The sequence below is a fragment of the Silene latifolia genome, chromosome 10 (genome assembly GCF_048544455.1).
Source record: "Silene latifolia isolate original U9 population chromosome 10, ASM4854445v1, whole genome shotgun sequence".
NCBI lineage: Eukaryota > Viridiplantae > Streptophyta > Magnoliopsida > Caryophyllales > Caryophyllaceae > Silene > Silene latifolia.
In genome coordinates this window covers 142,528,823-142,555,445 of record NC_133535.1, presented here as the reverse complement: position 1 = coordinate 142,555,445, position 26,623 = coordinate 142,528,823, and the positions used below count along the sequence as shown (strand labels likewise).

Below are 26,623 nucleotides of genomic sequence, written 5' to 3'. Positions count from 1 at the left end.
ACCATTTTTAATATCCCTCGGTATAACCCCGGCCATTGTTTGTTGCCTAACATATGCCTTCTCTTCCGCGTTCAATCCCGCAAAGTGCCGATCCCCGTCCTTATAAACGGCTACGTTGTAGTTGTGTAGTCCACCACCCTCGGAGGTTACAATGTTCCACACTATCGTCACTTGATCATTTTTAGACACGAAATTTTGAACGGCACGAATACGAAACTTGCATGAACACTTCTGCGACCTCCTTGGTTTTTCAAGATCATCCGATCGTTTTGGTAACCCATGTCTTTTACATCGAATATAACTTGCCAATAACCCGGTCTTTTTTCTATTTTTAGCTCCGTTATTTGCTTTAACCAAAGCAAGCCCATTCTCGAATGTGACTTTATTAGCCCAATTAAAAGCATCGTCACGTGTTTCGAAATCTATAGTAGTCTCGAACAACGGGTTGTAATCAATTGAATTCTCGCCAAAAGTCTCCCACGAATCCTGTTACAAGCAATACGGACTATAGTAAGACAATAAAAAACATTCATAACCTAAATAAATTGCGTAAAACGAAAGAAAAACAAGATAAAACGAGTAATTCATGGCTAAAACACGAGACTCAACAATCGACCATGGCCAAACATTACTTTCCAACGTTCGACCATGGCCAAACAAGGAAAACCGCCGTTCAACCATGGCCAAACAATGAAACTCAACATTCAACCATGGCCAAACATTGATTTCCAACGTTCCACCATGGCCAAACAATGGATTCCAACGTTTGGACCATGGCAAACGTGGAAATCCAACGTTTGCAATCCATCGTTTGGTACATGGTGAACGTTGATTTCCATTGTTTGGACCATGGTGAACGTGCATTTCCAACGTTTGGACCATGGGCTGAACGTTGGTTTCCAACTTTGGTCCATGGTTCAACTTTCAAGGGACAAATTTCAAATTTACGCAGAAAAATCAAAATTCCGCTACTACTAAGTTAATACGTGAAGTAAATCAACTATCGAATATAATTAACGATGCGCAAATTTTTTTTGAAAATTAAACAAATATTGAAGCGATTAAGTTGTTTACGTACCAGTGAATCGGGATCCGTCATGTTGTTAATTGTTGTTGTTTTTTTTTTTTTTAATTTAGTTGAATTTGAGAGGAAATTTTTTTAGAGAGAGAAAGTGGAAGGGCAGTTATCGTTTTTTTTATGAAAAACGTCGTCGATATTTACTAAAACGTCGTCGATATTTGTAGATGTCTAATGCTCCCACTAATTAATCCATTGATAACATTTATTATTTTTGGGTGTATTAATTTCGACTTTCAAAGTTTCATAGTTTTCTTTTTACTTTATGGTCAAAATTTCTGGAGTGTGTCCTCCAAAAGAAAGTACTTCTAAGGGCTTGCTTGGGATGAGAGTAATTATTAAGGGAGTAATGAGAGCTAAAACAAGAAGAAATGGGAGGAGATTGGTAGTTAGTGGTGGTTGTTGAGGGTGGAAATAGGAGGTGAGAGAGGAATTATTACCTCCACAAGGAGGTAATGCATTACTTGAGAGGGGAGGGGAGTAACAATTACTCCCTTAATTGATGGATTTTACACTATATTTCCTCATTTCTATCCATTTCTACCTTCAACCCTCATCCATTCCCTCCATTTTTTTGTTCATTTTAGCTCTATTACTCCCTTAATAATTACTCTCATCCCAAGCAAGCCCTAAAAGTTAATAATGATATTAGATTGGAGAGAGCAAAGAGTATTTTGTTGGAGCTAAACTCGAAAGGAAAATGAAGTCTGCGGCCACCGGGTGACACCCGATCTTGACACCAGCCCCTCACATGCAATAAGTGGGAACCATAAAATAATGGGTGCATATGAGAGGGTGTTATCGAGATTTGAAACTATCAATAGGATGTTGGATGCATGATATAAACTATTTTCTAGGAATAATTAATGATGGACGATAATTAGTTAGAAAATACTCATATACCTTCTCATTTTTTATTTTCTTTTCACTTTCTTTTTAGAGATCAAAGTTTCCGAATATTGATCTTAATAATGTCATGCACTCATGCCCAGGCCAGAGAGAAAGGAGTCCAACACGGGTGAGCTGGATTGGGAGTCTTTGACGCCTCTGCCCGTGTTGTAGGTGGGTTGCGCCGACTAGCATGCATGTAACAAAGACGGATGAAAACTGGCCCAATGTGGCGGGTCGAGCTCACCCGCGACATTGACCAGCTTTACTCAAGAAGGTTTTCAAGGGTACTCTAGTACTTCCTCCATTCAACTCCACTCTACCTATTTCACTTTTGTACACTATTCACAATTGTGTATTCAATTTCGATTTTCTCTCGATACGTAAGTGAAAATATATTCATGTGAGATCTTGTTTGATTCGTCTTTACGAGTACATTAAAAATATCTAACTTTTATAATTTTTGCAAATACGTAGCTAACGATATTTAGCGAGTAAAACACGCGTTGGCAAACGTGAAAAAGGAAAGTGGTAGAGTGGAGTTGAATGGAGGAAGTATCTCGGATGGACCTCATAATTTTATGGAAAATGATATATATATATAAATGGAAATAGAAACTTAAATCGAACATTAATATCATCAATATACACGTAAATTTGTCACGCATTCCTACTTTAAATTCTATTTTAGAAAATAAATTTAATTTAATTTTTATTACAACCCTAAAAACTGTATTTATCATTACTTTAATTTTAAAGTAGATGCCTGTGAAACTAACATTCCTTATTAGGATGATAATAAAATTCCGGCTACTAGATGAAAACAGAGTAGTAACTAAATACTTGTAAGTACAAACAGAATAGTCACTTTAGCACAAAATCTCATTATAGAGGGCACATATCCGTTTATAACTAAATACGGGCCAAATACAATATCACATAATAGGACAAGTAACAAGTGGGATGATGGGGGTAAAAAATGTACTATTTTCAAGCTATTTGACCCGTCTTTAGCTATCCGGTCTATAACAAGACTAGCTGTGACTTTCACTAACAATTTGTAGAATGCGAAATCCGAAGTAACAGGTGAGACCGCTCAAGCAGGAAAGAAGAAGCGTGAAGCAAAACAGGTGGCATACTCCCTCTCCCCCCACATCTCATAACTCAACTATCATCAATCTCACTCAAATTTCTTGTTTCCTGTTTCCGTCGTCCTTTTTTATAAACCAAAAAAACCTACGAACTAAACTTCTTTCCTTGTATATCCAACTACCAAAATCCAACATCAAAATCAAAGTCCCCACCCCTTCACCCTCACCTCACTCAGTCAAACCTCCTTATTTATTTCCTGACTTCCTCCCTTTCTCCCATTTCTCCATACTTCTCATTCATATTCATTTTACATTTTACGTCTCGACCTGGCAAAATAAACCCGAACCCTTAAATCTGCAATTTATTTCATTCTTACACAATTTTTGAACATACACCTGAAAAATAAACCAGAACCCGAAAAAAACCGATCATACTCACCCTCCACAACTCTTTAACAGCTAGAGCTGTGCGAGTCGGTTATATTAAACGCTGCCGTTTTTGTCTCCTTATCCGGTACACTCTATGTTTCATTTTTCTGTTTTTATTAATTTTTTCCGTTAATTATCATCCTTGATTAAGAAAAAAATAAAAAACCTAACTTTCTGTATTTTTTCTAGGTGAATTGAATTGAATCTTATAATCTAGATTAAATTAATAAAACATGGCATTTGATCCGAATTCCGTGTCAAAAGATCTAAGACGGATTAATGTAGCTAGAACTGATGAGACCCACATTGCCCAATCCGTCCCCACTACATCCGGTCGGGTTTCGGACGGGTTTACCCCGAATTCGGTTTTACAACGGGGTGATGAGCTCACTAGTCCGCCTTCTGGAGTTGTTTATTATAATAATAATAATAATAATAATGTGCCTGGAGTTTCGGGGGTAGGGTTTGTTAACCCTAGTGGTCCCCACCCGGGTCTGGTTCCCGGGTGGGTCGGGGCCGGGGCGGGGCAGCAGGCTAGTTCGAATGTTGGCTCGTCTGGGTATGTTTGTAGTCCGAGTTATGGTGGTAGAGGTAATGGTAATGGTAATGGTAATGGTGGTAGTAGTGGTGGGACTGTTGCGACTCCGAGTGATCAGGCTAGTGAAGAGAGTGGAGAGGATTCGGTTTCAGGGAAGAAAGTTAAGTTTTTGTGTAGTTTTGGGGGGAAGATTCTTCCTCGGCCGAGTGATGGGACGTTGAGGTATGTAGGTGGACAGACTCGGATTATTAGTTTTAGGAGGAATGTGACATTTCCTGAGTTGGTTCAGAAGATGGTGGAAACTTATGGGCAGCCTGTGTGTATTAAGTATCAGCTTCCTTTTGAGGATCTTGATGCCCTTGTGTCGGTTTCGTGCCCTGATGATCTCGAAAATATGATGGAGGAGTATTACAAGTTGTTGGAGAGTTCTCCTGATGGATCTGCAAAGCTCAGAGTATTTTTGTTTTCTGCTTCGGAGGTTAACAGCCCAACTGGGTTGGTTCACTTTGGGGATTTGCAAGATTCTGGACATAGATATATGGACGCTGTCAATGGGATTGCGGAAGGCTTTGGTGGTGGGATTACCAGGAAAGAAAGCTTAGCAAGTGTAACTTCAACTCAGAATTCAGACATGAGTGGGGCCGAACTTATTGATGCTGCTCTTAATAATCTTGATATATCTGGACCGCCATCCAATGCTATGTTTTCGCCTAGAGCTGATGACAATGCCTTGAGAGTAGAGACGTCTGTTCCCCCCTTAATTGCTCCTGCACAACCTGTGTTTCAGATAGAGAGGACTGTTCCCCTTCAAGCACATGGTCAGCAACAATTGCAAGGATATGATTTGCAGCAAACAGCTGTGAACTTTCCTCCTCCACCTTCTTCATATCTAACTGGTTATGCAGATCCTCATCGAGATGCGTTCAGCGGTGCAGACTTTCAGCAGCTTCCTTCGCCACAGGTGGTTTATGCAAATCCTCAGGTATTGGGTAATCCAAGACCCGTTCTTATCCAACCTCAATATCGTGATAATGGGCCGATGATGACCCAGCAGTTTATGCCCGCGGTTCAAATGACTGTCTCACCAGCATCCCATATGAGCATCAATCCCAATATTGTTCAACCACAGAGGGTTGTTGCTGTTCCTGCTGAACAGACCTACATCAATGCGTACCCACCTCAGGTTAGTGGAGGCTATGGTTGGCGTCAGGTTGCGTCACCAGACCATGTGCCCTATTCGGAGGGATGGTTGCCACATCCGCAAGTCGTCCCTAGGTCAGCTGACTGCTATATGTGCCAAAAAGCTCTGCCTCATGCACACTCCGACACTATTGTACAAGACCAGAAGGGTAGTCACTCAGCCATGGGATCTGATACAAACCCAGTCTTCCATAGTCTTCGACTAGATGACGTTTCAAGAATTCATGCTGTGGCCCCTACATCGACTCCTGGAGAAATGGGGTTAGCTTCTAATGTTCAGGGTCCCTATGGTACAATAACAGCAAATGTGTCTCCCTCTAGTCCTGAAGATGCTCTCCATAAGCACCTAGTTGCTTCATCACAGCAGATTCAAGAGCCCTTGGGGAGTAGACCCGCCAATGGTGACAGTTCTCCTGTTGGTAACATATCCTACCAAATTCCTGAGCAGAATCCTTATATATTAAGGTCTGCCATCTCGCATGAAAATGTAAAACCTGTGGAGTTTGTTAGGGAGAATCTTCAAACAAAACCGTCTGATATCCTATCTGGAAATGAGCAGAACAAGTCACCTCATCATCAGTATAGGAAAGATGAGTTTTTTGATCAAGGGGCAGCTCAAACTTTGGGAAGGGAGACAATGTCAAATGTCACTTACTCCACGCCTAATCCTCCTAATCCATTTGAAGGATTACAATCTAACCCGCCGATAGTAGACATTATGTCACCTATCAAGGATCTAGCGGATGATACTACTCGATTCTCTGCGGTTGGTGGTGGTGGTGCTGAGAATGTCACCTCAAACGCTTCTGTCCAAACTTCATTTTCTCCCCATGATTGGATTGCTGGGGGCGGTGATGCTGCTGCAAACTCATTGTATAGTAGCCAGGATCCTTGGACTATGATGCCTGAGGCGCATTTTCCTCCTCCTAAGCCAACAAAAATTACTATGAGAAGAGAGCCATCTGCCAAGGAATTGCATGTCGGTGAGACCAATCTGAATTCAGAAGCACAATCTTCTGATGCTGTTAATCCAGCATTAGAACAAGTTCAAACTGCTAAAGGTGAGAAATAATCTACTCGTTTGGAGCTTTACTTCTAAGAATTTTTGGTATTTTTTGTTGTTGATGGTTTCGTGTTTATGTTTGCAGGTTCAGCGGACGATCATATCAAGCAGCAGCTCCAGGCGACAGCGGAAGGAGTTGCAGCTTCTGTTCTACAGTCACCTGTGCCATCAATTACCGATTATTCATCACAGGAGACTGCTGCATCAGTTTCTGAATCTGGCCATGAGATGGATGGACAAAACAGTGATGCACATATACAAGCTAAGATGGAGGTGAATTTTATTTATGTCTGGTGTAATTTTTTTTCTCTTGCCGTTTTCGTCCTTGGCATCTTTCTCAATTAGAAATAAAAAGGGCTGGACCCGGCACAATTTTGCTATTTGATGTTGTTGGCGTCACTTTCTTGTAATTTTTCCTGTAACTTCAGGCTCTGAAAATAAAACCGGAGAAGGCAAACTTCGGGTTTCCAGTGTCAGATACCATGGGTCGGTTGCAGGTGAGGCATTTTTGCACCGTATTTTTATCCTTGTGTTGAATGACCAGAAGGCTTTGCTGTGAAGTTGAGTAAGCCACTATTGTCACACAGATTATCAAGAACAGTGATCTTGAAGAGCTGCGGGAACTTGGTTCTGGTACTTTTGGTACTGTGTATCATGGAAAATGGAGGGGAACTGATGTTGCAATTAAGCGAATCAATGATAGATGTTTTGCTGGGAAAGCTTCAGAGCAGGAACGCATGGTAGATATTGTTTCACTTCAACCAACATGTGTCACTTTCTTCATTTACTGTTGCATCTTATTTGTCTAATATTATTTCTATGATTGTATATATGTTTTAACTAGAGAGACGACTTTTGGAATGAAGCCAAAAAATTAGCAGACTTGCATCATCCAAATGTAGTGGCTTTCTATGGTGTTGTTCTTGATGGTCCTGGTGGTTCCGTCGCTACTGTCACCGAGTATATGGTTAATGGTTCTCTTAGAACAGCGTTGGAAAAGAACGAAAGGTATCCCAGCCTGATCACTCATTACTGATTTACTACCTATTGCATGATGTTATAGAACTTGTTTTTGTGCTGAAGTTTGTCCATCTGAATAATATTGGTGTAATGTTTCATTTTAGGAATCTGGACAAGAGAAAGCGTCTTTTGATTGCCATGGATGTGGCATTCGGGATGGAATATCTACACTCAAAGAATATTGTGCATTTCGACCTCAAGAGTGACAATCTTCTCGTTAATCTTCGAGATCCGCATCGACCTATCTGTAAGGTTAGTTAATCACACCAACTCACTGTACGCATTTACTCTTGATAAGAATTAAGACTTGGTTGAAGTCCCTATCTTTAACTAATTGAACAGTTGCAAAGCCTTTTTAATTACCCCGTGCTACACTATCGTACTCTAGGGTTAAGAAATAGGGTTTCAATTTACAAGAAATTTACAAGAAAGTCCCACCGATTTGATGTTGCAAGTCTGGACTTTTGGATCCGTTTGTGCTTTTATGGAACTAGCAACTAGTACAAACAAAGAGATATTGAAATTGCGTCCGATTAGAGGCATCAGATTTGACAACCTTTTTTTTCTACTTTTTCCCATTTAGTATCAGTGTTTTTTCCGTCTTTGTTTGATATATTTTCCTCTGCTTTGCTGCTGTTTATTGAACTTTGGATGAAGCTGTTGGGTGACGTATTGATGAAGTGACACGATGTCGACTTTTGGTAGTGATATGAAAAAGCAGGGTCCTAGAATTGTGGTTAAAGTTTTTTGGTCAGTTCTGATGGGAGGGTTATTAGTGATCATGGTTTTCAATATTGGCTGTGAGTCTGTGACACAATTCGCGATAGAGTTATCAAGGTTTTCGCATCATGGGCGATATGGGCAGCATTTACCGAAATTAGCCTGCGATCATGATCAAACTTGAGATTTAGTACTATGACAATCACGATGTATATCTATATGACCCGCTATGTTCTATGCTGTCTTGGGCCCTGGTTTTTAATTAAGGCGGTGTCCATATTTCCTTCTCAGGCATTTGCAGGGCGATTTTGAGTGTCATGTGATGCTCCCCTTTGCTGCGACATTTAAAATAGAACTATAGGGCATGTTCAGTTGCTTTTGGCATCTTGAAGACGATGCACGTAAAGTTGTTATTGTTTCGTACTTTCGTTTGCCTTCACTTTTTTTTCTTTTCTTTTTGTGGTGGTGTCTATGTTGAGAGGGTTAAACATTGGATAAGGTTATTTTCTATAACATAGTTAGATTATTGGCTATAATTTGATGAAGTCGTAATTTCTTCTCCATTGGACGGCCAGGTTGGTGATTTAGGACTATCCAAAGTAAAATGTCAAACGCTAATATCTGGAGGAGTACGAGGAACTCTTCCTTGGATGGCACCTGAGCTTCTGAATGGCAGCAGCAATTTAGTCTCTGAAAAGGTTTCATACTATTTGACATGCCATAATCTTTTATGGTTGCAACTTATGCCTCCTAATAATATGCTGATTTTTTTGATGTTTTGGGTGCTTGCTTTATCCAGGTTGACGTGTTTTCCTTTGGCATCGTTATGTGGGAACTTCTTACTGGAGAAGAACCATATGCTGACCTACACTATGGTACTATTATCGGTAAATTTCTGATCTCTTTTCCATAGTGTTTTTTCTTTTTCTTTTTTTATATGTCGGTAATCAGATGCTAGTTTACTATATAAGCACTACGAAGTTAGAACTGTGGATCCTGTTTGAGACGGGATTGAAACTGGATCTTGTTATGAGATTCGGTATTTAGAATTATGACTCATTGTTGGATAAACAGGAGGCATAGTGAGCAACACGTTGAGACCAGCAGTGCCCGAAAACTGCGATCCCAACTGGAGAACCCTAATGGAAAGATGCTGGTCAGCTGAGACATCAGAGAGGCCCAACTTCACTGAAATCGCAAATGAGCTGCGGGCTATGGCCTCTAAGGTTCCCTCAAAGGCCCAAACCCCAACCACCGCTGCCCCCACCACCACCACCACTGCTACTACTACTACTACCAAGACTACTAATGTCTAATTTGCTTGGCTTGTTTAATTTCTGGCCCCCGGAGAACTTGGATAATCTTTCGATATCCAATCGCCAAATAGATAAATTATGTTAGTCACTGCTCTGCTTATAATTTTATCGCGGTTAGCTCAAAATTATTGAGTGTGGTAGTATATAAATCAGAATAGCTGAAGGCGAATGTGCATCGGCTTTATTTACATAATGGTCATGGCTCTTGGCCTGTTTCAGTACATTGGACGGTTCAGTAGGTCAGCAATATTTGTAGTAAAGTGTAAACTATATTGGTTTTACTTTTAGTTCATCTTGTTCCTGATACCGAGACCTGGAATGATGTTAGAAGGTCGATACCCAGACTCGCAGAGGAAGCTAGCAGGCACGCTTGATTTTTTTTCCTTTATATATATTTATTTATTTATTCTAGCAGGGATATTAATCGACTCTGATATTCCATAAATCTAGTGACGGATATGCCGGTCACAAATGAGAATTTGTGTTTATTTTGATTGATATGTTAATTTTTGCATTGAAAAAAGTGGTTCTTAATCCTTATCACCGAAACCAACACTTTCCTTCAAGTAGAATTGATGATTCCCCTGGGTTACGCCATTGTGGATTTGTGGACCTCATTTGCTTAAATTAAACCAACACATGCACAATTGCACATGTTATGTGGAGTTTCTTTGCTCCATGTATACTAATATGGATATTAACCTTTCTAATTCTATATTATTTCAATTAATTACGCCAAATTAATTAAATTTGTCGACCAAATTAGTTGGCCACTTAGAAAGCCGCTGTTGATTGACAGTAACTAATCACTATCATTAGAACCAGAAAAGATCCTCTCCAGTAGGTACTCTCTCTAGTACCTTCTAGTCCTTTTTGAGGGTCTAGATTTCGTTTCGGAACGATCCAACGGTCGATTGTTTTGAAGAGGTGAAAAGAGAATAATGATTTTATATTGTGTATTAGAGGAAATGGAGGGGAAAAGTAATGGAGAGGATCCATTCTCCATTAGAACCAAAATTCTATTGTAAAACCGTCGTACTCCCTCCTAGTCGCTCATTTCTTCCTTCTTTTTTTATTCATGTTAGTCGGATTTTCTTCCCTTTTTCCTTTTTTAGAATGTTTTATGTGGTCCAAATTTAATTGCATGTGGGGTAGAGTGTTTTGTGTGGTTTAAAATCAATTTCTTATTTCTTGTACAAAATGAAAGGAGGAAGAAATGAGCGACTAGGAGGAGTATTTGCGATGAGGAAAAAGTAGCCATTTTTTTTGGTAAATACTGACTACTTTCTAAGACTAGAAAATGACACTTTTTAAGTAGTACTTCCCTCCTAGTCTGATTGTTGGTTCCTCTTTCATTTTCCATGCTAGTCGGGTGTTGGTTCTCCTTTTCATTTTTGGTAAGTTTTGTGTGGACCAAATTCAATTTCATGTGGGGTATCGTGTTTTGTATGGTCCAAATTCATTTCCTTAATTTTGGTGCCCAAAAAAGAGGGAACCAAGAATCATACTAGGAGGGAGTATTATTTAGTACTCCCTCTGTCCCGTTGTTATTTGTTGTCCTTTTGCATTTTTGGGTGTCTCAGTCAATTGTTGTCATTTCTATTTTAAGAATGAAATTAATGAACAATTTGATCATTTACACTCAATTTGTTCCACTTGTCATTTAGTAATTGACTCACTCTTCTTTCCTTGGTCTTTGTGCCAAAATCAAAGGACAACAATTTACCGGGACGGACAGAATATTTATTATAAAATAAAAAAAAAATAGACGGAAAGGACGGTGGTAGAAGAAAATTTGTTTCATTAGAAAGATGCAAATGACAAAATGTGATCAGGTGGAGTTATGGAATCAATCAAGATCATAGGCGTCCCTTTTGTTATGTAAGACATGGTAGCACGTGCTTCCCATGTTTTTATGTTTAATTTCTCAGCTTAAATTTTAGACGTTAGTAATTCGTTACTTTTAATTAATTAATTCCCGAAGTTTAAGTTTCCACCCCACCACTATTTCCAACATAATCACATGTTGTGGATTTGTGGTATTTACCTGTCTATTAAGTGACGTTCTTTTAAACTGAAATTTTGAGAAAGTGAACTTAAACGAATCAATAACTAAATGAAATGAGTTGAATAAAAGTCTGAAACAGACGTACTCAAGACTTAGTAAAGTACAACTACTAAATCGAAACATATACCCGTTTGGGGCCAGGTGGTCGACTAACCTAAATCGTTGATTCAAACATAACCGTGCCATTTAAAAATAGGTAATCAAGAAAAAACACAAACAACAATAGAAACAAGATTGGGATCCAATGATGAACATTCATGTGTTATTGGATACAATTAGATCTAATCATAATCTCTTATTACACTAATTAATCAATCTCAAATCACACCAAGAGATTAGATGACAGTAAACTTATGCTTAATTGCAAATCAATTACTTGATAATACAATACATGAAAATTAGCATAAATCACCATACCATTACCATACGCCTACAGATCAGATTAATCCACCTTACTCCATAATAACATCATTAACATGATCATGACGATTCGCCGTCTTAAGAGGGAAAACATTAAACGAAGGAGACGACGAAGACGGGGATAAATTCGGCGAAGACGATGACGCAGCGTACAATGCTAACGAACCTTCACTCCAAGACCGTCGAATCGGATACGAAACCTTGACGTTCTTATGGTTAGGACATTTAGGAGAACGTAACCCGTGAAGCGGACAGGTACAATTCTTGTGGTACGGTCGACGGTCTATTTCAATGTGGGACCCGCTTATGGATCCTTCGTATACTCCTCTGAATATCTCCCCCGCTCCTCCCGCCGCGGCCGCCATTCGATTCAAGGATCGTTATGGAGAAGGGAAAGGGAAAAGAGAGGTTATTTTGTGTTTGTTTCTCTTTTGGTTTGCGAGAAGGTAGGGAAGGTTAAAGGTAGTGTGACCCAGTTTTGGTGGGGGTGTCTGTTGCTTTTATAAGGTGTATGTATTATAAGAGGGGAAACGGTTGAGGAGATTAACTAATTTTAAGTTTGGACTATATGTCTCAAACTCTGTAGTCTCTCATTTATTAGCTGTTTTTTTGGTTTTTTGTGCACTACGTGTTCAATTTGGTTGATCAACTACGTACGTGGTCTTCAGATGTTATTAAAAATAAATACGGAGTAAATGCGGGTTTTAATAGAGGATCGGGTTTTATAATTCGTAGTAGAGTTGTTCATGAGTTGTAAATTGTAATGATAGACAAGTTTGGACAGCATTGATTTGAATGAATCTTGGGCTGGACATGATTGGCCCAAATTAAAAAAGAGCTAAACACAATTTCTTAAAAATGTGTTAGCAAGTTTGGTCCATAAAGCTTAAAAAAAAATTGTGTTAAGATCCGTGAAAATTCACGAATTAATTTAGTATTTTTAAATATAATTTATCTAATAAATTTATGAAATGAATGTTATACGGTATATTTAAGTACTAGTAGAGATTCCGCGCAAATGCGCGGTTTTTAAGATAGGAATATTAGAGAATTTAACAATTATACTATTGGTATTTAACTGCATTTGAAATTTAATTATAAAATTTACTATTAATAATATTTTGTATTAAGAGCTAGAAAAAAGATTGTTCAACACTTTTACTCCGTATAAGATTGTCGAAACAAAAATTATTTTATTAACTTTGTTTTAAAAAAATATTATTTTTATTTATAACATTATATCTACTAAAGCCGTTATATAAACAATTAAAAAAATTTAACCAAAATTTAAGTTTTCATATAGTATGGAGCAAAGATATATATTAAGTTCAAGGGTAAGAAAAAATATGTCATAAGTTTTTCTTTTTAGAAGGAATAACAATTTATGAATACTCTCAACCTGTACGTTTGTATCAAAAGATAGAAAAATAGAATTAACTAAAAAATGTTTCCTAAAAACATGTTCTTGGCCGTAATGTTTAGTTTTAAAAATAATAATAGTAAAAATATTTCTACCACATTGTACATATAATTAGTGCAATTTCATGTATGTAATAAAATAAGAATATCATATTAATATATCTATACAAATTAAAAAAAAATATTATCCCCTTTTTTAAATGGTATAGAATTATTTATGTATGAAATTAATCAGTATGGTGCACTTGTAGATATGATATTATGAAACCCATTTATAGCATAAGTCAAAATTAATCAGGATGGCCCAATTGTATATATGATGTTATGAAGCCCATTTATAGCCTAATTCATTTAGGCGGGAAAACTTAAAGATCTCTTATTCTTTTAGTTTAAGGGGGATTGCAAGTTAAACTCATGAAAAATTACAATGGTTTGCTTATTAAAGAAATGTTATTATCAGAATTTGACAATAAATATCTAGATTTGAATACACAAAATTATAGTCTAAGAATACAGATTACGTACACCTAATTAACTAATTGTAAAAGATACAGCGTATGTAAAGAAGCTAACAACATTACAAATATAGGAAAATTTTGTTAATTTGGGGCTTACCATCGACTTATTATCGATGCAAGCCCCGCAAATGATTGATGGAGGTTAGGATTTTTTAGAGAGTGTTTTTTAGAGTGGATTTTTTTAGCTCTCATTGGCGATTTAAATAAGGTTAAGAAAATTTATATTTAGTTTAGACTAAAAAAGTGAGAAAGTGATAAGAATATAATGATAAAACGAGCTCGATTCAAACTCGATCCAAGCTCGAACTTCAATTTTTCTGGCTCGACGAGCTACGAGTAGAGCCCGAGCTTAAGCTCAAATTTTCAAGTCGAGCTTGAGCTCAGATCGGCTATGTTACATAGCTAATTATAACAACTCGTGTAAAGTTGCGTTGGAAAGACAACGCAAGAGCTCTATTAGTAAATGCAAACAACTACATTAGTGCACAATTTATTTTATATTTACAGAAAATTCACGTGGTATTCCTTAACTTTGTCATTTTCTACGTGGTACCCAATTTTTTAAATTTGTGGACAAAGTACTCTTGAGATTTGATTTTCAAGCATGTCATGCTTTTTTTATCGTTCTTAAAATCTTTAATTAAGCATAAATCGTATATCAGAAATCGGAATTAGCCAATTCTTTTTTCAAATGTTTAACTCTTCGAGATCTATAATTTGAAAAAACAAAAATGGGTTATTCGGAAAGTTAAGGTCGAAGTTATGGTTGATTTGAGATTTTTGTACAAAAAAACCGTACAAAACATGAGTCGGCAATTTTTTTTCTCAAACCATAGAGTATGACGAGATAATCATTTTAGAACAAAAAATGGTTGATTCCAAATTTCAGTCTAAGAGCTAGGCTCAATTGAATTTTTTTATAGCGACAAAAATGGCATGTTGTGGATAAAAATCAAACATGAAGGGTAACATGTATACAAATTTAAAATATTAGGTATCATGTGCAAAGTGGCAAAGTTCAGGGGTACCAAGTGAATTATCTATATATTCTATAACGATTTAAGCAGCTGTCAACCAGTTTAGTTGATAAAGGGGGGTTTTTGGTAAACGGCATATTGACCGATTTTTAGCATATTTAAGGGTTTTAACATGTTTGACCAATCAATATGCTAATTTTAGTGTTTGGTAAACAAGTATTAAAACAGCATATTGGGGTCAATATGATATTTTATAATATGCTGTTTACCCCAGCATATTGGTTAGAATATTCTAAAATAGGAAAATTTACTCCATTTTACAAAGACACTACTACAGATACAGGCTATAACAACGGGTAAAAACCGTTGTAAAAACAAAAAGCGGACGTTGTTAAAGCGGCCGTTGTAGAAGGTATTTACAACGGTTTGGTTATTTAAGGAAACCGTTGTCTAAAGTATTCATCACGGTTAAAAGCCGTTGTTGTTGGGTGTTCTCCGTTGTGGAAAGTGTTTCAAAAATTTGGAGGGAATAATATAACAACGGTTGTCGTATGTATAACCGTTGTTGTAACTTTCCCTCCAAAATTGTGAAGTCTTTTGACAACGGGTTTATGCTACATACCCGTTGTTGAAATTGTTAGTAACAACGGTTCTTAGTTGAAGCAAACCGTTGTTGTAACTTTTCCTTCAAAATTGTGAAGACTTTTAACAAGGGTTCTTCGTTTAAAACCTGTTGTTGAATATTATGCGCGGGTATTTGTGAAAGTCATTCACAACGGTGTTTTTTTTATTAACCGTTGTGAAAGGTTTTCACAACGGTTTTTTTTAGTAACCGTTTTTATTACGAACTCCTAATGTTTTGAAAAATTAAATTTGTTTCATGCCATTCAAAAACCTGCATATATCAGCAACACCATATACCAACACCAAAGATAAATCACATTTGGGTTCATCGTAACTCAATAGATTCAATTCAACCACAACAAGAAAGATCATCATATATATATATATATATATATATATATATATATATATATATATATATATATATATATATATATATATATATATATACTTACAAGGAGTTGAATTTACATGAACTAATCATTCCCTAACTTCAACAAAAAATTTACTAATAAGTTGATCTAAACTCTGAGTATCATGCATTTCTATTTTCTAAGACGTAGTTGCCCCACATGTCTCTTACCTCGTCTATATCTATACTTGAGTACTGCTCAATCTGTTGTGACGGGTTGATTGCATACTGCGGAAAAAACAAAGAGAAGACATTATGGTATATATAGCAGCAAGCAAGACAACATTAACAACATCATGGTATATATAGTAGCAAGCAAGACAACATTAGCTCTAATTTAAAAAAAGTAATAAACACATTATTAATTTACTAACCTTTTCTGGAATAATGATATATCTTCGCCTAATAATCTCCAACATGAACCGACAAGCGTAGTATCCACATTGTATGCTATCTGGCTGGCGAGGGGCCTATTATTACATAAAAACAAACAGACGAGAGAAGGCTCACATCAGAATCTTGAACTTTAGGTATTGTATTAGTATTAAACACAGATTTTGCACTTAATGTTATTGTATTTGAGCACGTACCCCTGTTATCGTAATAAAATCAGGGCCAACATCAGAATCTTTCCTGGGTTGATCCTGCTCGTTTGCTCTTCTCTTCTCAAAGGCTCTTTTTTTAAAAAATAAAAAAGGAGGCAGAAACTCATTTTTTAGGGGCAAAAATGAGCTTTTTTCTATAAATAAAAATTGAAACTTAATGTTATTATAAATAAATCAGTATTATAAACTTACATATTAATCAAGCGCTTAAAAGTCTCGCTTGGTTGATGATGTAAAGAGTCCAACAGAAAACTTTATTCCTTGTCGGCATGATGGTCGCTAGCACCCAATGAGTCCTACATCAAGAGACATCATCATTATTAACAAGTACATATATTAGTTATGAAAATGCAATTGTAGGGGGAAACGTAATATTAATTTGTTTATTACCCTTTTTCATTATAAGCGCCAAAAATCAGCTTCTTGGTTGTCGCCAATTGCTGAGCAATATAATCTACCCGTTCTTCGAACGAGAAATCCGGAATAAATAAAGATAAAACATAGGGGCACAGGAATCCGTATTGATCAGATGGAATATTCTTCTCGGGGATCACTCTCAATTTCAATATCCTACATTATTATGGTATTAATTCCGGTATTTAAAACACTATCTAGTAGTCAGAATATTAGACTATGAAATTATTTATTAAGAAACTTACTTCATCCAAACAAATATGTGTGCTATATCAATCTGGTCTAGGCCAGCCCATACGGCTAGCATATCCCATGATAGATGTGCTTGACGCTCAGCCCCTAGAATATCCTCCTCGAGCGGAATAACTATCAATTGCTCGGTGGCTATGCGATGGCCAGCCTCCTCATGCAGTTTCATCATCGTCATCGTTCTTACTTTTTGCATGTAATATCTCCCTTTATATTTTGTGGAGTTTAAACTCCTAACTTTCAGGTCCGGGAAAGAATGAGTCTTTGATTTTGTGCTACTACCACCAGCCTACACATGTAGTAGATAATTAAAATAATAAAAAATCCAAAGGTAACATATCCTAGCAGTTGGAGTAATAAAAATAAAAGCGTACTTAATTAAATACCTCGTCAACCTGCTCTTTCAATGATGAGGTAGTAGTAGCAGGTAAGACGGGGGACTTAGGCTTATCAGTCTTTTTTGTCCCCTACACAAAATTACCATGCTTTTTATAAACAGACAAAATATAAATAAAGGGAGCGAGGTTTTTAAAAAAATGGAGAAGTTAATTAAATACCTCATCAAGTTGTTGTCTCGACGAGGTCGTTGGCATGTCTGTGGACTTAGGCTTATCCTCCAAAGCCGCCTTTTTTGTTTCCTACAAAAAAAAAAAAATAACATATAAATTTAACATATAAAAACATTCAACAATTAAAAATTTAACATATATATATAAAGGTATTTCTTCTAACCCCAACTGCTTTCCGCTGAGGCTGAGACGGCCGAGCCAAGTAGATGTGAGTATCAGGCCATTGGATGAAACTTCCAAGCGCATCTCCCAGAATGGTAATGTCGTCCGAATCGGGACAGCGTTGCAAGTTTTCATGGCCTGGTAAGACCGTAGTTATCTCTACTTTGGTATGATTCGGCAAAAGTTTTTCGCCATGAACTACGATTTCGGCTGCTCTGATTTGGTGTGACTTTCTACGAGACCCGGCCAACACGCACATGTGGCTTTTCGGTTTTAGGGTCGCAAGAATAATCGGCGTCTTGTTTACGGCTGAAGAATATACACATACATTATTATATCTTTGCAAAAACGCTTCAAAATTCAAAAGATTTTGCAAAAACGCTTTTCGTCTCGGGCCGATTTTTGCACAAACTTCAGCATTCATATAAATTTAACTAATTAAACACTTCATGCATACCTTATCGAAAAACAGGAACCGACTTGAAGGGGATGTATCTTGTTTTCCATCACCGTCTTCTCAAGTTGCATCTCCTTTTCGGACCCATTATTTACCTAATAAAATTAACCAATGGCACGATGTCAGAAGTTATAGCATTAGAGCCGGGGAACACACACCCCCGATCTTACCCAAAAAAAAAAGAAAAGAAAAATAAGGAAGTATTAGGTACCTGATCGGCTTTAGTTGTTACAACTTCAGAAGCATTATTAGGTACCTGATCTTTCTGAATCTCGTTGACCGATACTTCCTTCTCATGTATTGCCAAGGTAGTAGCGGCCTCTTGACCAATCTGTTGTACCTTATTATTACCCCCTTTAGAAATGACATCCTCCATCATCTTCACTTCTTCTTCGGAAAGCTTGCCTCCAGCATTCAGCTTTAGTAGTACGGATGCCATTAACTGAAGCTGCTTGCCAATAATGTAATGTGTCAGCAATTTTTATCCCGGCTAACAATAACATGTGAATTGAAATTAAATGAAAATAATTGAATAAATGTTACCATGTCAGCCTTCTCAGACTTAGTCTTCCTTTTCTTCTTTATTTGGGCAGTTGTCCCATAATATTTCGTTACTCCAACCTGTAACGGGACGCCCCTCAAACGACCTGGATGTTCGGGTCGGCCGATCGCTCTAGCAAGAATGTCATTACGACCACTGGGAGTGAATTTCCCTTCTTTTACCTCTTTCAATACGTTGTCCTATAATATATTAAATAAACTGCAAATTATATTTGTGACTAAAATAATAAAGTTAGTAATGAACTCGTCTTAATAAAATAATGCTTACCATGTTGGCCAACACTTCCTCATCATATTTGTCACGCGACCGGGATCCTTTAGGCGTGTGCCCTTCTTTATAAGTTACATGCCGATCCACCTCTTTCACTCCCTTTGCCACCTACACATTAACATGGTAACATTTATACACGTAAATGTGTATCAATGCAAGTCCAAGTGTGATTAAAAAAATAAAGTCTCACGGGGGAATAATGCATGCTACTTACGAGGTTCTCTTCTATCTTTCTCAGAACCGCCTCGAGAACCATACCATTTCCCCTTCTTGCATGAAATGTTAGCACGATTTCTTCTGCTAACGGCCTTCAAATAATTATATAAAAGCGCAAGTAGATGAGATAAGAAAAATATTATATAAAGGACTCATTAATTAAAAAAATGATAGGTAAATCGTTAAAAGGCGAGGATATTTAACCTGAAACTTCTCAGTAGTTCTCATCTTTTTGAAAAGATCCCATTGTTCTGATGATGGTGGGACACTTGTTTTCCGGTGGGCTCTTACGCATCTCCCCCGTTGCCTTGTCCACATACAACCAATCCCTAGCAACGTCACACCTCCACTGCCTGTGGACATCCGCTGCCTTATGCATTAAATACTTATCATGGCTTTCATCAGGTATAATAAAGCCTTCCTTTACACGAGCCAAGTATAACTCCGCCAATTTTGGATTCAAAGTTCTAAAATCATCTAAATGGATAAGCATAAACTGTCTTGTGCAAGTACCAATCCAACTGGAGAAAAGACCCGCATTTGGACCAGTACGGAAACCCCTCTCACTCCATGTTATTTCGAACGGCTGTTTAGCGGCTATAGTTGCAAGGACTTTCTAGCACTTCGTATCACCCCTCTCACCAGGCTTATTATCACCAGGCTTATTATTCTTTTGACTTCTTTTACGTTTTTCACCCATGATAATACTAAAACCCAAATATGAATGATATAGGAAATGAACAACTTAACCATGCAGAGTATTATTTAAAACCCTAAACCCTAATAGGAATGAAAATTTAAAACAACAGATTGAGCTTCTAAAATCCTAAACCTTAATAAGAGGAGTGAAGTAGATGATGCGGGATGATAAAGATAACAAAGAAGACGAAAAACAAACAGATGCATGAAAAAGAAAAAAGATGATCGTCTTAAAACCCTAATGACGAAACACAAAATTAAAGTGAACATACCTGATGATGATGATGATGATAAAGAGAACGAGCAGGATGATAAGGGAAGGCAACGGAATCTGGGCGTCGGAAATTGGGCGACGGCCGGCAACGAGAATGTAGAAAGCGAGAGAAGAATTAACTCAGGATACCAACGGTTGAACTAATGTTGTGTGTGTTTGTGTATGGTATGATGTATGGGTTTGTAAATTAGTTTTTTATTAAGACAAACTATTGACAACGGGTGCTCAAAGAAGAACCGTTGTTATATGTTAATAACAACGGGTCAATAAAAGTCAACCGTTGTCAAAACTTTATTACAACGGTTAAAATATACCCGTTGTAATATATTTTCACCAAATTTGCGCCAAAATGAAATATGTCAAAAAAATCATTGACAACGGGTAGAGGTACTACACCCGTTGTTGAAAGTATTAACAACGGGTAATTTAAATATAACCGTTGTTATTGTTGAACCTTTTTTTAAAAAAAATTATCGTAATTCCATTACGGTCCAAACTGTAACAATACATACTGTAAATGAGAAGCACCATATCTTGCAACATTATTCAACAATTTCAACACCAAAGATCCACATCTAATAATAAGATCAAGAAAATAAGACAACACCAGCATGCATGCATACTGCATATCTAAGCTACAGTATTTACTATGACATGCAAATTTGGGAATTTTTATTTAACAATATAATGACCATTATTGATTTACCAATAAATTAAACCATCAAATTATTGGTCTGAAAATGACTCAAAATGTTGGTCGTCCATATCACTGTGTCCTGATGAACTATCTCAGGATCGGGGACGTTTCTTGGATGTCATAGTTTCTTCGTTAACCCAAATACCTTCACCATGGTCATCACGCATATAGATGCTTTCAGTGTCCTCATGATCAGTGTCAACATCGTCGAAATAAGATACAGTGGTAGACTGATCCATTCCCTCAAAAACGACATCATGATCATCATCACCATTATCGGATGGACTACTCCTTCTACTCCTTATAGACAGTACAATAGACCACTTCTTATCCATAGGATCAGTGACATAGAACACTTGTTTAGCTTGGGATGCCATTATGAAAGGATCATCGTTATTATTGCCAACCTTACCCAGATTGACCAACGTAAATCCCATCTTATCCTTTCAGACACAATGGATGCTGTTATCAACCTAGTTACATCGAAACAAAGGCATTGTGAAATCAATGTAATCTAGTACCAATATTTCTTGAATAACACCATAATATAGGCATTTTCCCCAAATAGGCTTTTTATCTTTTGAAGTAGCAAAGTGCATTGCCTCAAATTCAGAACTCACACCACTATTTTGCATTGTGCTCAACTCATCTTGCTCGCGGGTGTAAAAAGTATATCCATTAATGGCAAAACTGTTGTAAAATGTGACCCTGGCATTTGGACCTAAACCAAGACGTAGTAACCTAGGAGAGATGTCATCACCAGTTTGATCAGTACACTCTAAGACAATATTCCTAAACCACTCTACAAACGTCTTCGTATGCTCGTTCGCAATCCAGTTCTCGGTCTTGTTTTGGTGATCGTATTTGAGCTCATCTTTGTGTTGTTGAATATAAGGTTGCACCTCATCTTCGTTGTTTAGCACATACATGTGTGCTAAATGCAACATTTCAAGTGTCACAATTTTTTCAACCCGGCCCCTAATACCTTTTCCGGTCATCCAGTCACTATGACGATTCTTAGGAACGCCAATCAACTCCTCAGGGGAGAGATGAGCGTAACAATATGAAAGAGCTTCGTCTAAAATAGCGCGTTCAGCAATACAACCTTCCGGACGATACCGATTAGATGTATAGTCCTTGTAGACTTTCATCAATCTTTCGAAAGGATACTGGTATCTCAAGTACACGGGCCCAAGGTACAAAATCTCCCTAACCAAGTGAATGGTCAGATGAATCATGATAGTGAAGAAAGAGGGTGGAAAATACATTTCCAACTGACAAAGAGAGGTTACAACGAGGTCCTGCAATGAATCCGCGTCATCGGGATCGATGACTTTCTCGCATATGGACTGGAAGAAGAGACAGAATCTAGTTATAGCATATCTTACCTTTTCAGGTAAAATGGAACGAATAGCCACAGGTAGTAATTGTTGCATCAAAGTGTGACAATCATGTGACTTTAACCCGGTGAGTTTTAGGTCTTGCATCGACACTAGGCTTTTGATGTTCGACGAATAACCATGTGGCACTTTAATTCCATTCAAGCATGCACATAACTCTTTTTTCTCATTCCGTGAAAGGGTATAAGCTGCTGGCGGTAAAAATGTACGATTACCTCTCTTCTGTGGTGCCAACTCTAGCCTAATACCCATCATTTTCATATCTTCCCTAGCTGCGGCGTTATCCTTTGTTTTACCAGGAACATTCAGAAGGGTATTGATAATATTATCACAGACATTTTTCTCAATGTGCATGAAATCGAGGCAATGCGACCTCCGGTCAGGCCAATATGGAAGTTTATCAAAAAAATATGGATCTTTTCTTATACCCACGAGTAGACAATTTAGAGCCGCTCTTCTTCCCATAATCTATCTCAATATGCTTTACTTTCTGATAAACTTCATGCCCACTCAAAATTCTAGGAGGTTGACGAAGTTCTTGTCTTCCATTGAATGCTTTCTGCATCTTGCGATAACAATGTTCATGATACAAGAACCTCCTATTTCCCATATACACATACTTACGAGAAGACTTCAAGTATTCGGACTCGATATCCTCCCCACACAATGGACAAGCCTCTTTCCCATGAACTGTGTGCCGTAAAGGTCGCCATAAGTCGGATAGTCGGTTATTGTACACAATAACATCGCTCTTAAATTGAAAGTTTCGTTCTTATATGCATCAAATACTTCTATCCCACTATCCCACAACAATCGCAAATCATCTAGAAGAGGTTCCAAATATACATCTATATCATTTCCAGGTTGTTTAGGGCCGGAAATTAACAACGACAACATCAAATACTTTCTTTTCATGCACACATATGGAGGTAAGTTATAAATAGCCAACACTACTGGCCAAGTACTATGTTGGGTACTCATGTTTCCGTGTGGGTTCATTCCATCAGTGGACAGCGCTAGACGTAAGTTTCTAGGTTCATTACCGAACTCGGGATACTTAGCGTCGAACGATTTCCTCCATTGCTTACCATCGGCCGGGTGTCTTAGCTTTCCATCATTTATTCTTCCTGTTTCATGCCAAGTTAACATTTTTGCATCATCGGGATTCGCATAAATCCTTATGACTCTTGGTATCAATGGAAAATACCACAACACCTTAGCCGGGATCCCTTCCTTATCCTTATAACGCCACTCCAAACATTTAGGGCAATTGGTTAAGTTTTGATATAATTTCCGATACAATATGCAATCATTTGGACATGCATGTATTTTCTCATATTTCATACCCACTCCTCTTATTAGTTTTTTCCCCTCATATGTCTTAACAGGTAGAACATTACCATCAGGAAGCAACTCCTTTATCAAGGCTAAAAAACTAGTGAAACACGTGTCACTCACCCCATTTGCCCCCTTGATATTATACAACTTCACCACAGCCGACATTTTTGTGAACTTACAACCAGGATACAGAGGTGCTTCAGACTCACACAACTTCTCATACATGTTGTTAAGGTCATCCCAATTACTAGTGTCATCACCTACATCTTCAAAAGCAATGGACTCATCATCATTCTCTTCATTATCTATAGACCCAACATTCAACTTCTCTACTTCCAACTCTTCCAACTCAATAAACTCGGCAAACTCAGGATCATCAGTTAGCCTTTCGTGTACCTCAACATCATCTTCTTGAGTTATTCTCTTCCTCTAATGATTCCCCATGAAAAATCCAACGTGTATAGGATCGACTAAATCTCCACTTTTCTAGGTGTATTTTAACGTCCGGAAAAGCCATATAGCTAATATTACCACATCTTTCACAAGGACATGCAATACTAGAAGAACCTTTCAAATTGTTCGAAACGAATTCATAAAATTCAGCTAAACCATCCTTGTAGGTGCGGTCACTCATATTTGCATCAATCATCCAAGTTCGAGTCATTATTCTACATTCGTAATAATAGGCAACTAATTCAGAAAATACAATAATAGGCAAACAAATAAACGAAATTCAGGAAAGCAATTAAGCTAAATTATCAACAAATAATTAGATAATAACACAAAAAATCCTATATCTATAAGCGTTGCTAAGAAACATATATATACCTGATTGATAAACACGATGAGGGAGAGAAGACAGTGACAACAGTGACGGAGATGAAGACAGAGAGACGATCAGGGAGGAATGGAGGATGATATAATAGCAGTATTAGCTTGTGTTTGTGTTTTGTAGCGTATAGCAGAATAAAGCAATCTGTTGTTCTTAAGATTTTCATAACATTAATAACAACGGTTATTGAGTCTACAACCGTTGTTAAAAAGTATTAAAAACGGGTTCTAATATAACCGGTGTGATTACTTTTCACTAATTTGGCGCCAAACCATTAACAACGGTTAAAATTTAACCGTTGTTATTAGTTTTTTCATTAACAACGGTTTTTAAACTATGACCCGTTGTTAAAACCAATAACAACGGTTAACAACACAGAACCGTTGTAATTAAGTTTGGTAAAATTCGCGGAATAAATTCTACAACGTGTTTTGATGATTTTCGTGAATAAGTGTTGTTAAAGGGCCGTTGTGGTTGCCTGTATTTGTAGTAGTGAGAAAACTAATAATTTACGAATCGTAATCTGTCAATTATCAAACACCCAAACTAATTCTGCTAATTATAATATGCTAGTCAAACCTTCTGATAATATCTGCCATTTATAGGGGGTGTTTGATAAACGGCGGATTACAAAATTTTTAACATATTTAGGGCTTTTAGCATATTTGACCAATTAATATGCTATTTGGGGTGTTTGGTAAACAGTATTTTGAATTATTAGATTGAGGCCGAATCTACTATTTTACAATATTAATCCGACGTTTCCCAAACAAGGCCATAATCTACTTTTGCAATCTGCTTATGCTGAAATTAATCCGCCGTTTACCAAATAGTGCCAAAGTCATATAACGTGGTTTTAGGATCGCAGATGGTACAAGACATGATTAAGCAAGTTCACTTGATTCGACAAAAGATGAAAGAAAGCAGTGCATGGTCGACAAAAGAGTTATGCAGATTTACATCGTTGAGATATTGAGTTTCAGGTGGGTGACAAAGTTCTTTTAAAGGGGTCACCTATGCGGGGTGTGATGAGATTTGACAAGCGGGGCAAGTTGAGCCAAAATTTTATAGGCCCTTATGAGATATTGAATAGAGTTGGTAAAGTGGCTTATAGACTAGCTTTGCCACCAGGTTTGGATCGAGTTCACAATGTATTTCATGTATCACAACTTCGGAAGTATATTAGTGACATGTCTCATGTGTTGGAAGTCGAGACAATTGAACTTGATGAAGCACTCACTTATGTGGAAGTGCTAAAGGAAATCTTGGATCGCAAGGTGGAAAGTCAAGGCCGGAATGGAGAGACTACGCTTCTTAAGGTCCTATGATCAAATCATAACATGGAAGAGGCCATGTGGGAACCAGAGGAGGCAATGAAAGAGCGTTATCCACACCTTTTTTTAGTAGGTAGGTTGGTTACGGGGCCGTACCTTATTCTTTTAAGGGGGTAGGAGATGATCGCGTGTGCTTTGGGTTACTTTTGAGTCAGTTTCATACATGTTTTGAGTGGGTTTTCGGGGGTGTTTTGTCCATCTTTTGATGGGTCGTGGGAATAGTTCGGGTTGCCTTGAGGTATGCTGGGTGGTGTTTTGGTAGGTATGTATTTTATGCAGGTATGAGTATGAACTTCGAGGGCGAAGTTCGTTTTTAAGGAGGGAATACTGTAATACTACTCTTTTCTGGACCTTGAGTACTCGGTCGAGTGGGCTGTATTCGACCGAGTACATGTCTTGTACGTTTTAGCCAGGCTACTGTCTTTGGTGTACTCGGCCGAGCTTAGGAGGCACTCGGTCGAGTAGGGTGTACTCGGTCGACCGAGTGCCCAGTCTGGAGTCGTGTTTTGCACGGTTTTGATTAAAATGATTAGAGGTTATAAACTCATATCGTCAGTTCTTAATCATTTCGTGTTAACCTAAAAACATTTCTATTCTTTCCTCTAATCATCTTAATCATCTCCTAAGCAAGTTTAATCGTTGTTGAGCTTTCGGGATTCTCATTTGAGTGTCAATCGCATTAGTAAGTCTCTAGTATCTTTAATCAGTTTTATTGTTTTAGAGGGTTGATTAAACCCTAATTTGGGTAGATTGGGGCAATAAGA

General features: G+C 37.5%; 2 protein-coding genes across 2 annotated transcripts; both read left to right on the top strand.

Moving 5' to 3' along the window:
• Positions 1-3,103: 3,103 nt before the first annotated feature.
• LOC141606105 (RAF-like serine/threonine-protein kinase 20) lies at positions 3,104-9,649 on the top strand. Its single transcript, XM_074425116.1, has 10 exons — positions 3,104-3,571; positions 3,676-6,285; positions 6,373-6,560; positions 6,716-6,784; positions 6,875-7,027; positions 7,132-7,295; positions 7,412-7,559; positions 8,603-8,725; positions 8,827-8,914; positions 9,102-9,649. Exons 2-10 carry the CDS (start codon positions 3,720-3,722, stop codon positions 9,341-9,343), a joined length of 3,741 nt encoding a protein of 1,246 aa, XP_074281217.1. The 5' UTR covers positions 3,104-3,571; positions 3,676-3,719; the 3' UTR covers positions 9,344-9,649.
• A 15,744-nt stretch (positions 9,650-25,393) lies between these two features.
• Positions 25,394-25,853, top strand: LOC141608380 (uncharacterized). Its single transcript, XM_074427740.1, has 2 exons — positions 25,394-25,417; positions 25,509-25,853. Exons 1-2 carry the CDS (start codon positions 25,394-25,396, stop codon positions 25,851-25,853), a joined length of 369 nt encoding a protein of 122 aa, XP_074283841.1.
• Positions 25,854-26,623: the final 770 nt, after the last annotated feature.

What these genes read in the sequence shown, in the direction of transcription:
- LOC141606105 (XM_074425116.1), top strand. Translation starts at nt 3,720, where the DNA reads ATGGCATTTGATCCGAATTCCGTGTCAAAAGATCTAAGACGGATTAAT. An exon ending in ACAAGTTCAAACTGCTAAAG is followed by an intron (nt 6,286 to 6,372) that starts GTGAGAAATAAT and finishes TTATGTTTGCAG; the next exon opens with GTTCAGCGGACGATCATATC. An exon ending in GCGTTGGAAAAGAACGAAAG is followed by an intron (nt 7,296 to 7,411) that starts GTATCCCAGCCT and finishes GTTTCATTTTAG; the next exon opens with GAATCTGGACAAGAGAAAGC.
- LOC141608380 (XM_074427740.1), top strand. Translation starts at nt 25,394, where the DNA reads ATGGTACAAGACATGATTAAGCAA. An exon ending in TACAAGACATGATTAAGCAA is followed by an intron (nt 25,418 to 25,508) that starts GTTCACTTGATT and finishes ATTGAGTTTCAG; the next exon opens with GTGGGTGACAAAGTTCTTTT.